Source organism: Myotis brandtii, unplaced genomic scaffold (genome assembly GCF_000412655.1).
Source record: "Myotis brandtii unplaced genomic scaffold, ASM41265v1 scaffold687, whole genome shotgun sequence".
In the NCBI taxonomy this organism is placed as follows: domain Eukaryota; kingdom Metazoa; phylum Chordata; class Mammalia; order Chiroptera; family Vespertilionidae; genus Myotis; species Myotis brandtii.
Window position 1 is genome coordinate 612,510 of NW_005370687.1, and position 13,204 is coordinate 625,713.

Genomic DNA, 13,204 nt, shown 5'->3' on the forward strand with positions numbered 1-13,204 from the left:
TGGTGGTCTCTCTCAGCTCAGCCTGCACGCTCTGACAATCCGGGACCCCTTGGGTAGGGTCCAGTCCCATTGCAGCATGGCTCCGGTTCCCCAGGCCTGAGGGCCGGGAGGAGGGACCCAGAGGCTAGTCCGATGGCATCATGGCTCTGGTTCCCTGGAGCCTGAGGGGGGTGGGGGGGGCCCAGAGGCTAGTCCGATGGCAGCATGGCTCCGTTCCCACAGCTCCCTCCTGCCGCTGTGCCGCGGGTGGCCGGGACTCAGGACTGACTTCCGCTGTACCAGCTGGGACCCTAGCCTAGTGTTCAGTTGTCCGTCTGGACGTTTAGGTCATGATGGACCCTGGCTCTTTATATATTAGAATTAGAACTTTTAAGCACTCCTTAGCAGGATGGCATTGCTCTCAAATTTCCAAATTGATAGAAAATAAAAAGTTTTTTTAATTTAAATAATGTCTTTGTCATATTTATTAAAATACCCAAATCTGGTAAAGCTGCTTTTGCAGGCCGAAAAGAAAAATTATAATGTTAATTTGTACATAAAATAAGAGCCATCGCTGATAGGACTTTGAGTGAGCCTAAGGTATTCCTTCCTCAAACTTCTCCACTGAAATAACCCATAATACAAAATAGCCATGGATCCCCATATTCTGATAAGGTGGCCTTAAGTAAACCAGGTAAAGAACACATTTTTAAAAATATATTCTCTTAAAACTCACTATGAATTGCTATAACTCATAATATATCTTTTTTTTATTAAAAAATTATTTTAATGTTTTCCCTCTAAAAATCTTTAAGTAAAACCCAAATTCCAAGAAGATGCACCAATTGCATCCCAAGGCTTTGACATAATGCAGTGGCCACTAACACCCAGTGTAAGAAGCATGGTCCAAAGTCTGATGCCCTCGAATGTATTTCCATCGGCAGTAATGAAAACAATTTTTTCTAGTCCCTTCAGAGCAGACTCTGTTCTCTCTTGAGCGAAGAACTTACGTTTTCGTGCTTCATGTGCTTGAGCAGCCGCAGCTCTCGGTAGGTCCTCTTGGCGTGAATGATGGACTGAAACGGTCTGGAGAGCTTCTTCACGGCCACACGTAACCCAGTTTTTGTGTCAAAAGCAGCACTAAGGAAAAAAACACACACAAAAAGACCCATCATTAAATGTGCTCTAAATACTTCAAAATTTAGCATTTACAAGGCTCTTTCATTTTCAAATTAAATGGGTCTATAACAAAATACCAAAAAAGTATAAAGATAAAAACTAAAATAACCTGTAATTCCATTACCCAAATAAAACTTATTATTTTTGGTGTTTCCTATTAGCCTTTTTTTTCTACACATCTAAATCAGGGGTCAGCAAACTTCTCTGTGAAGGGCTGGACAGTAAGTATTTTAGACTCTGTGAGGCTTAGAGTCTCTGTCACAACTACTCAACTCTGTGGTTGTAGCTGAAAAGCAGCCAGATAATAAATTTTAAAAATGGATGTGGCTATGTCCCAGTAGCTCAAAAAAAAAAGGCCACCTGATCTAGAGAAGCCAACAGATTGATACACAAAGAGCAAGATTCGTCTGTCCTCTCTGCCTGCGTCTCACTGTCCCTTTGCCACAATATGCTGGCTGTTCAGAGTAGAGGCCTTGGAAACCACCATGTTTTCAGGACAAGTTGGCACAAAAATTTTTTGAGCACCTTTAAAGTATTTGACACTTTTTAGAAGCTGAGATACAGTAGGGAACAAGTCAACAAACCCCTACCCTCAGAGGAAGGGGGGCGAGGGGAAGAGAAAAGTAATAAAATAACTTCAAATAGTGATAACTCAGCCAGTGTGACTCAGTGGTTGGGTGTCAACCCATGAATCAAGAGGGCACCAGTTTAATCCCCTTTCCGGCATATGCCCAGGTTGTGAGCTCGATCCCAAGTAGGGAGCATGCAGGAGACAGCTGATCAAGGTTTCTATCTCTCTATCCCTCTCCTTCTTTCTCTAAAAAAAACCATGAAACATTAAAAATATAGTGATGAATGCTATGACTAAATAAAACAGGATAATGGTATACAGGGTTAAGAAAACAAATGGAGTCACGCTACTTTAGCTAGGATGTCTGGGGAAGCTGACACAACTGAATGTAAGTAGCAACCAAGTAAAGAAACAGGAAAAAAGAGCTTCAAGCATTAAAGAAAATTAATACCTATTGAATCTTCACTGAATACCAGGAACCACTGAAAGCATCTGACATTTTAAAAATTAACTCTTTTAGTTCCCAACATCCCTCTGTAGTAAGTACTATTATCACTTTTACAAACGAGGAAACTGGAGCCCAGAGAGGTTGCATAACCTTCACAAAGCTAGAAAGTGGCAGAAAGAAGTCTGGAACCAGAGCTCATGCTATTAGCCACTTTGCTATGCTGCCTCTCAGAAGAGCGGGTGCAAACCAAGGGGAAAGGAAACAGGTAGAAAAACTACAGCATGCTGAAGGGGCGAGAGAAAGATGGCGTGCAAGCACAGGGAGCAGGCGAAGCTGAAGAGAATGAGGTCAGAGGTGTAGGCAGAGGCCCATCACATAAAACAGTGGTTGGCAAACCGCGGCTTTAGAGCCACATGTGGCTCTTTGGCCCCTTGAGTGTGGCTCTTCCACAAAATACCACGTGGGGGCACGCACGTACAATGCGATTGAAACTTCGTGGCCCATGGGCAGAAGTCGGTTTTCGGCCGGGCGAGTCTATTTTGAAGAAGTCTCATTGTGCAGTGGTTAGTGCTAGTCACGTCCGCTGGTCAGTTGGGCGTCAGTTGGGCGTCGGCTGGGCGACGGGAGACGCAGCGCGGGGGAGGTGCGCGCGATTCATGCACGAATTGAGTGAGCCAGTCAGTCCGCAGTCTCATTGTGCAGTGGTTAGTGCTAGTCACGTCCGCAAATCGTGCGCGGGTGACAAAAGTACCTACTCGAAGCATAAAGTTACCTGTATTTTTCCAACCAGCTGCAAATCCTACAGGGATTTTTGTCATCAATTTAAGAATTGTAATTCTTTTGTGTTGGTGGCTTTATTATTATAAAATGAAACACTTTTTTAGGTGCCCTGTTTGAGACGGCTACAAAGAAGAAGCAAAGAAAAACGGAAGACGAAAACCGTGAATTTAGAGTTGAATTTAAAGTTGACTGTACCTACCTATATAGTTTAAGTTTAAAAAACTTGGCTCTCAAAATCCGGTCAAGGGCACGTGCCCGGGTTGTGGCTTGATCCCCGGCCCGGTCAGGGTGCGTGCAGGAGGCAACCAATTGATGTGTCTCTCTCCCATCGATGTTTCTCTCTGTCTCTCCCCGTCCTTTCCACATTCTCTAAAAATCAATGGGAAAATATCCTCGGGTGAGGATTAAAGAGAGAGAGAGAGAGAGAGAGAGAGAGAGAGAGAAGAACGCCTTATCAATCTTGGGGAAGGATGGTCTTGCTAGAACTGGTAACTGGGTCTTACACGTAGAGCGGCAGCCGGGATGTCTTCATGTAACTACTAAACGAGAGACACGTCACATTACGAAACAGGCGCCCGGCATCAGCACCCGCCCCGCCCCCCGCCCCCCAGAAGTACCGACTGCGGGAGGAACTCCTCTCCCTCCCGAGCCCGCGATGGCCCCGCAGACACGCCAGCCAGCACCTGTTCACACGTGCTCGTGGCTAAACGGACTCACAGAGACACGTTTTTAAATAAGTTCGGCCTTGTCCCACCCAACGCACAGATTCAAAAACAACTCTCCACCCAGGGCCATCGTGGGAGCAGTAACTAGACCCCAGTCGCGTACAGGGGCGTGGCCCCACGTGAGGGCAGCGTTTTCACGAAGAACCTGGTTCTATGCATTTAAAACACGAAAGTATAATGGAAAAGTACCCTCATCACTTGAACTCCAACACTACAGAGGCAACAATAACCCCCCCCCCCCAAGCCCTCCCCGCACACACCAATCTAATCGGATGAGCTGGGAGAAGATGAAGGATTCGATCTTTGTTTCCAACAAAATAATTTTGGGAGAGATGGTTTAGAGCAGCGGTTCTCAACCTGTGGGTCGCGACCCCTTTGGCGGTCGAACGACCCTTTCACAGGGGTCGCCTAAGACCATCCTGCATATCAGATATTTACATGACGATTCATAACAGTAGCAACATTACAGTTATGAAGTAGCAACGAAAATAATTTTATGGTTGGGTCACAACATGAGGAACTGTATTTAAAGGGCCAGAAGGTCGAGAACCACTGACCTAGATAAACTTTAACTCTGGGAGATCTCAACTACTTAATTCTCCATGTCTGACTGTGGTTGAAAAACTAACTGTGGTTAAAGAAAAAAAAAAGAACAAAAGGAAATCACAATCATACAGATCGGTTTCACTCTTAATTTCTTACCTTAACCTCAAATAAGCCTCTCAATACTGCCATTTTTTTTCTTAAAGTTGATTTTCCTACTCAACGTCAGCCTTTGACAACGTCACCCTCCTTCCTCAGGAGTAGCCCATGTCTTCACTGAGGAAATAGAAACCATCAAAGGGGAACTGCATCTGCCTATCATTAAATCTACCAACCCATGGACCCATCTCCTCTGCATTCTCTCTTGCCATAGTGAAGGGCGCATGCTCTTTATTATAAAAACCCAAGACCTCAAAGCATGCTTCAGAGCCCATCTTCCCTCATCTTTTCAAGGGCTGACTCCTTTGTTCCCTTTCTCTCTTATATCATCTCCCTAAGGGATCATTCTCATCAGCATAAAAATGCTCTAGTTATTTGCCACCCTCAACAAACAAATGAAAAATCTCTCTTGATAGCTCCCCATCACAGTTAAAACCTCTCCAGTGGTTCTCAAAGTGTGGTTCCTAGACCAGCAGATTTGGTACCACGTAGGAACTTAAAAGAAATGTAAATTTTCAGGTACCACCCCAGACCCACTGAATCAGAAAGTCTGAAGTGGTCCAATAATCTGTACTTTATCAAGCCCTCCACATAGTTTTCTAGAAGATTTTTTATTGATTTTTAGAGAGAGGAAATGAGAGGGAGAGAGAGAGAAACATCCATGTGAGAGCAGAACACTGATCAGCTGTCTCCTGCAGGGGATTGAGTCTACAACCCCGGCATGTGCCCTGACCAGGAATGGAACCAGCAACCTTTCAGTGCATGGGATGATGCCCAACTAACGAGTCACACCAGCAGGGCCCTCTATGTAACTTTAACATACACTGGAATTTGAGAACCACTAATCCATGGACCAGCGGCACTGGAATTATCTGGATGCTCTTAGAATGCAGAATCTCAGGCCCTGGAAAAGAATCTACATTTTGACAAGATTTCCAGGTAATTATCTACATCTAAGGTTTGAGAAGCACAGATATCTACACGACATTTCCCCAGCTCCCATCTTTCCTCAAGCTACTACACGGCTCTTCTCGGTGTCCTCAATGACTTCTTGTTACCAAATCCAATGGCCACTTTTCTGGATCAGCAATGGACATAGTTACCACTTTCCCTTTCTCTAAACACCGTCCACCCTGGAGTCCATATCAGCACATTCGACTAGTTTTCTATGTCCTCTGCGGCAGCACCTTTTCTGTCTCCACTAGTCAAGCTCTGCACGTTGGAGTTCTTCGGGGCACGGTACTGGGCCCTCTTCTCTTCTCTCTCTCACATTCTCATTCTCGATGATCTCATCTCTACCCATGACTTTAAATTAAATGTCATCTATAAATTGAAAACTCCCAAATCTACATCTCTCACTGAAATCTCCTCTGCGCTTGACTGCCTACCTGACATCTCCATATAAAAACACATAAGCATCTAAATTTAGCAAGTTCAAAACACCCAAAACTACTTCTCCCTGTCTCCTTTATCTCAGCAAATGGTTTTCATCTAATGCCACCCTTGATTTCTCCCTTTCCTTGTCTCCTGCCCCCGACCCATGCAAATCTATTAGCAAATCTCATGGTTTCAATCTCCAAACACATCTCTAATTCAACTTCTCTCTCTCTTTTTCGGTTAATCCCCACTGGAGGATATTTTTTCCATTGATTTTTAGAGAGAATGGAAGGGAGGGAGGGAGCAGGGAGAGGGAGATGGAGGGAGTGAGGGAGAAGGAGAGAGACACAGAGAGAAAAGCATTGATGTGAAAGGGACACATCAATTGGCTGCTTCCCATAAATGCCCTGAATCGGACCAGAAATCTAACCCGAGAGCCTTTGGTGCTCGGGCCGACACTCTAACCACTGAACACACTGGCCAGGGCTAATTCAACTTCTCTTCATTTTACTGCTTCCACATCAGCCCAAGTCATCCTCATCACCAGACTGCTCATTATACTGGTCTCCCCACCTCCTCTATTTTGCTACCTTCTAATATACTCTCCACAAGCATCCAATACAATCTTTAAAAAATATAACTTAGGTGACACCACTCCCCTGCTTCAAATCCTTCAAAGAATTTCCTTGGCATATAAAATAAAAAGCAAATTTCCTATCAGACTACAAGGTTCAGGTGATCTGACCACCGGAGGCCATCCCACGTGCTCCTGTGCTGGTCCTCCTTCCCCCTCAGACACGTGCTCTGAACATGCTGGCTCCTGTCAGTTCCTTCAGCTCTTCAGGCAGGCAGTTCCTGGTCCCTGAAATGCTCTTCTCCCCGCATCTCTACACCTCCACTCCCCCCACGGCTGAATCCTATCCTTGAAGCATAGGCTTAAACAGCCATCCCTTCGGAGATGTCTCTAACGGGTCCCAAGGAGCCATTCCCTGTCACAACACCCTCATTGCTTTCTACCTTATCCCACATAAAGGGGGGGCCTGGTTCTCTTCTCTCCTACTCCTTGTTCCTACAAACCCATAAAAGATTAACTTCTTTTTGGAAGTACCAAGTAAATTTACACTCTCTCTAACTCCCTCGCTGGCTTTGGTGAGATTGAAAGCAATGGCCATTGCTCCTGTCTGGCCCATTCCCTTTGACTCTCTCTGTCTCTCCTCTACTCCACTGTAAGCCTGCTGGGGCTTCTTGGAGCAAGACTGTCATTGGGTTTCTAGCTGACCTGCCTGTGACTCAGTGTACGAGTTAAATTCAGTGGGGAAAAATAAGAAGCCCACCTGAGCTGCTCCTCCAAGCATTAAAAGGCGTTCTCTATGCCAGCTTCACAGTAATAGAATACATATCGACTCTGTCTCTCCTCTACTCCACTGTAAGCCTGCTGGGGCTTCTTGGAGCAAGACTGTCATTGGGTTTCTAGCTGACCTGCCTGTGACTCAGTGTGCGAGTTAAATTCAGTGGGGAAAAATAAGAAGCCCACCTGAGCTGCTCCTCCAAGCATTAAAAGGCGTTCTCTATGCCAGCTTCACAGTAATAGAATACATATTTCAATCTCTATTTGACTCCTGTATCTGTTAATTAAAAGGCAGGCTAGGATTAATCAGTACCTACAGACCCCAATAATTACAGTTTATTACTATATGTTTATTTACAACCCAGCAGAGTGGTTAAATGAGAGCTGCAGCTTTAGTACTGGACTATTGGAGTAGCTGTCTAATCTTGAGAAAGTTAATTAAATTCTCTCAGCCTCACATATAAAAGGAGGATAATGTTTTTATCCAATCTGTAGGGTGTTTGTTAGGACTAAATGTGATAAAGCCCAGTATTAGACATTATTAACGTCCGCCTGCCCCACTCATCCTAAACATCTCGAGGGCAAAAAGTGTCATCTGTTTTATTCACTATTGTACTATGTAAAACTCAGAATAATGCCTGGCATATGTTACAATCTCAATAAATGCTTAACAAAGTATAAGAGAGTATTTTACAATAATAGTTATCTGAAATATTAAAGAAAAACTTTTAACTGCTCATTTGGTTCTCAATTTTGATAAATTCAATAGCATCTAATACGAAACTGATACTAATGTTAAAAACTTACATTTATTGCCCTGCCCGCTGTGGCTCAGTGGTTAAAGCATTGGCCTGAGCATTGAAGGATCTCGGGTTCAATTCCCAGTCAAGGGTATGTACCTGGGTTGCAGGTTCGAGCCCTGGCCCCTGTTGAGGCACAGGTAGGAGGCAGCCAATTGATGTGTCTCTCTCATATTGATGTTTCTCTCTCTCTCCCCCGGCTCCTTACCACCCTTCCACTCTGAAAAAGAATGGAAAAAATATCCTCAAGTGAGGATAAAAAAAATTTTTTTAAACTACATTTATTGACAGTCACTGTTTTCGGATCTTTACATGAATGAACGTCTTTAATGATCACAACTTTATGAGAAGGCACTATTATTATTCACATTTCACACATGAGAGAACTGAGGCACACAGAGGTTAAGTAATATATTCAGGGAATAGACAGAAATTGGGAGAGCTGCAATTCAAATCCAAGTGGTGTGTTTTTGTTAATCCTCACCTGAGGATATTTTTTCCATCGCTTTTCAGAGAGAGAAAGGAACATCGATGTGAGAGAGACACATTGATTGGTTGCCTCCAGAATGCAACCTGACTGGGGCCAGGATCAAACTCGAGACTCATTGGTGCATATGGAGACACTCTAACCACTGTGCAAACTGGCCAGTGTGAGCTTTACCTTTTAATAAGAGCATTAGTAAAGTTAGAAGCAAAAGTCATCTGTGTTGTTCTGTTACCCTAAAACAAAAGAGACACTCAAACTTTAATAAAACCGCTATTAACAATTATTTTCCCTTCAAATGATACTTATATGGCTATACTCCTAATATATAGGGGTGGGCAAAAGTTGACTTACAGTTGTAAAACAAATAAATAATACAAGAATAAAGTGTTTCATGTACTCACAACTGTAAACTTACTTCTTCCATAATTGCATGATTTCCTCAGAACAGATGACTAATTTTTATTTCAAAGGACACACTTTCCCAATGTTTAAAAATATATATATATTTTTTATTGATTTCAGAGAGGAAGGGAGAGGGAGAGAGAGATAGAAATATCAATGATAGAAATATCAAGAATCATTGATCAGCTGACTCCTGCACATCCCCTACTGGGAATTGAGCCCATAACCTGGGCATGTGCCCTCGACTGGAGTCAAACCCAGGACCCTTCAGTCTGCAGGCCGATGCTCTATCCACTGAGCCAAACCAGCTAGGTCCACTCCCACTTTTTAAAACATACTTTACTCACAAAAGAGAACAAGTAAGAATTGTTTCGAGAAACTGCTCTCTGCTTAATAGTAATCATTATAGCAAAAGGTGCTGAAGCAAGGATATGCAATCCATTCCCACCCCCACCTCTTTAAGCAATTAATTGCTCTGACCCAGCCTCCTGTTTCTACCACTGATCAATGCAGTGTTTGGAGAGAGAAGAAATCATGTAACTCATCCTAAATTGAACATTGTAATTAACAAAAGCAGAAATGCCTACTAGTATTAACAACTCACCCAAGGTCATATAAGTAGTATGCAGTGGGATTCAAACCCAAATCTGTCTAATTTCAATGCTCACTCTTTTTCCAGGAGGCCAAGCTGCCGGAATAAGGACAACCCTAGGACCAGCTTTTGACTTTGCCTTTATTATATGATTCACTTACTAGTATTAGCAGTTGAGAAGATTCCTCAAATCACATTTTAAAACCTACAACTACAAATAAAACTTTGTTTTCATTAACAACATAATAAAATGGAATTATCTTTATGATGATCAGATTCTCCAAACTAAAATTCAGAACACATTGCTTAATAAGTTTTCCCCTGAATATAAATTCAAATGAATTCTCCCAAAGTTATAGTTAATTCACATTTTATAAAATCACTGATGAGGTTAAACGAAATAAAGGAATAAATATAAAACTCATTAAAAGCAGTTACTACAACATTAGGATGTCACTGTCACTCATTTACTGCTTCTCATAAATGCAGTACCTAGTACACAATAATAGTCATTAAGGAAATTGATGTTTTGTTATACATTCATACTTGCCTCCCCCGCAACTGCCCAGAAAATAAAAAAGGCTTACTACATACTAATATAATTTTGTTTAACTTCTAAATTTATTTATATATCCCACACTGCTTTATTCCACAATGAATTTAAAGCAGCCTGGAAATATATACCCACAACTGTGATTAAGAGAAAATAAGATAAATAAGAAATTCAATATGGGTGAGGTTAGCATAAATGTTTATCAGGAGGACCTTTCTAAATATGGTTAGAGATGGGCCTCAAATTTGGCTCGGAGTCCACGAAAGCCATGACACAAAAAACAACCAGTTAAGACATGTGTCACAAGAACCATATAATAAAAACAAACCAGGTACTCAGGAGAACTGAAGAGAGGCATAATTATTCCTGCAATAAAACTAGAGAAGTTCCTACTCCTGTGTATGTTTATGAAGAAGACACTTATAATGTGGCAAAGATGTCCTATCAACATCTTTACACAAATATAATAGTGTGTTTCAGGTGGTTCTTTCCTCAGAGCATCTTCACAAAGCCAAAATGCAGTTCATTGTTAGCAAAGGAGGAAGGAGAGTATAAAATAGCATGGTATGCTGCTCCGACAGACTTAATCCGAGAGGAAATCTTCAGTATGTTTAGAAAAAGAGATTAATAAACTCCATATTCCTTAGACAATCTTCCAAAGATGATGATCCCCATCAACTGAGCTTTTGATAGGTATAGAGACTTGGTGTGTGTTCCATGACTGGCACCTGGCTTGCAGATGTGTTGCAGGATAAAGGCAGAGCAATATGCTTTGTCAGCTGAGCTGGTAAGTAGAGGAAGGGAGACAACCTCTTAAAAAGGTGATGTGCTGCCTAACCCGGACAAATGCCACGTCCACAAAGCATGAGAGGACAAAGAGTGCACCAGGATTGTCCTCAGAAAACAATTTGGATTTTCCCCAACAGAATGAAAAAGAATCAATCACCTGGCAAGTCTCTGAATAATTTTTTTATAAGTAATTTTACAATTTCTTTCAATGGTCATAGGTGACTTTTCTAATCCCCATGTGGTGTTAATAAGGAAAAATGAGCCCTCAATAATGGTTAACAAGATAAACACAATTTTATTTTTGGAAGTCAATGGAAAGATTTACTCTTCCACAGATTATACAATTTGAGGCTTTTTTTCCAACTGAATTCCAGTTACTAATTGTTTTCAAAATGTGCCTCCTAAATAACTAAATAATTCAGACTTGATACCTTCCCTTTACCTAGTAATACTTGATATAAATTACAATAAATACCATACTGGAAATACTTTTCGGTACATATATCCCTCTACTACACAAACCTTTCTCTCTTCTAAATTCAGACACAGACGCAAGTATCATGTAGTTTTGATGCTTATGCTCTGCCCCTTCCTAGAAATAACATGAAAATAAAGGCAACTTTATGCAAAAACTAGAGCTCAAGTTTTGATTTAGGAACCTCAAAAAATATTTTTCAGCCCAGCCAGCATGGCTCTGTGATTGAGCATTGACCTATGAACCAGGAAGTCACGGTTTGATTCCTGGTCAGGGCACATGTCCAGGTTGCAGGCTCAACCCACCATTGGGGGTGTGCAGGAAGCAGCGGATCAATGATTCTCTGTCATATTGATATTTCTATCTCTCTCTCCCTTCCTCTCTGAAATCAATAAAAATATATTTTGAAAAACATATACTCTTCAGAGTAGAAAGGGATTTAAAATTGACTTTATAAACTCTTAACATTTAAATCATTCTGAGCTTTCTTTTAATATCACCACTAGTGCTTAAATACCTTGTTTTAATGTCTACATAATACTTTGAGATTTTTCAAAAATCAAAAAATTATTTACTCTTTGCACTATACATGGTATTTTAAAATGGAATTTAGTCTCTTACAATATCACTTTCCTATCGACGTGAAGAACTTAAAATGATATTAATACAAGTATGTGAATGCAACCAATTTCCAGCTTTTCAGTTTCTAAAACTTCCCCTCAAGTAGTGGTTCTCAACAGAGATCAACTGTACCCCGCCCCCAGGGGACATCTAACAATGTCAGACATTTTTAGCTGTCACAACTGGTGTGTGTATGGGAGGGGGGCCACTGGGGGCTGCTACTGACAACTAGTGGGTAGAGGCCAGGGATATCACTAAACATCCTTCACAACAAAGAATTATCTGGCCTAAATGTCAATAGTACTGAGGTTGAGAAACTGCCTTAGAGCAACTGATCTCAGAGAAAGCACAAGATAGGGGCCACAATGTCTTTTATGACTTACCCTCAGAAGTCACATTCCATCATTTCTGCCACATTCTATACATTAGAGAAGTGGGTTCCTACGTACAGTTAGTACTCAAGGGGAGGAGAATTAAGCTCCACTTCTTGAAGGGAGGAGTATCAAGTAATTTATGGCCATATTTTTAAATCATGACACTTAGCAACTTGATTTTTTTCTTTTTTAAATTAAATATATTGGAGTGACATTGGTTAATAAAATTATGTTCGGGTGTACAATTCTATAATACATCATCTGTGTATTGTATTGTGTGTTCACCTCCCCAAAGCAACTTGATTTTTTTAAATCAAAATACTGGAATTTTCAAGATAGCTCATTTACGTTTGGGAATGCTAGATAAAATCTTTTTAGTGCTCTAGAAAAATCACTGAAATTCCATTTAACAAAGCTACTTTTGCACCTTAGGGAAAGGTCTCTGTTTGCAGTATTTTGAGGACCTGATCTAAAAAAATTCTGTTAAGCACAAACACATGCAGTCTGATACAGAGAAAAGTAAACTAGGAGTGAAAAGATTTGTGTTCTAGTTTCAGTTCTGGCACTTGCCAGCAAGTGATCTTGGCCAAAGTTACTATGAGTCTGTTTCCAAATCAATAAAATGGTGGTGTTGCCTTGACCAAAGTCATTCAGTGGTCAGAGCATTAGCCTCGGATCAAAGGGTCTCGGGTTCAATTCCTGGTCAAGGGCACATACCTGGGTTGCAGGATTGACCTCTGGCCCTGGTCAGAGCACCTGCGGGAGGCAATCGATCAATATGTCTCTCTTCACATCAATGTTTCTCTCTCTCTCTCCGTCTCCCTTCTGCTCTCTCTAAAGATCAATGGATGAATATCCTCAAGTGATGATTAACCAAAAATAGAATAAAGTAAAATCAATATCCTATATAATAAAAGCCTAATATGCAAATCAACGGAACAGCGGAATGACTGGTTGCTATGACGTGCACTGACCACCAGGGGTCAGACACTCCACGCAGGA

The 13,204-nt window shown here is 41.6% G+C and overlaps 1 protein-coding gene across 2 annotated transcripts in view; it reads right to left on the reverse strand.

Moving 5' to 3' along the window:
* MAPK14 (mitogen-activated protein kinase 14) overlaps positions 1 to 13,204 on the reverse strand; it is a 65,131-nt gene that overhangs the window by 40,636 nt on the left and 11,291 nt on the right. For both annotated transcript variants that reach the window (XM_005881730.2, XM_005881731.2), the window contains exon 2: positions 990 to 1,119. In XM_005881730.2, the coding sequence (XP_005881792.1) occupies positions 990 to 1,119 (130 nt within the window). The remainder of the gene's footprint in view (positions 1 to 989; positions 1,120 to 13,204) is intronic.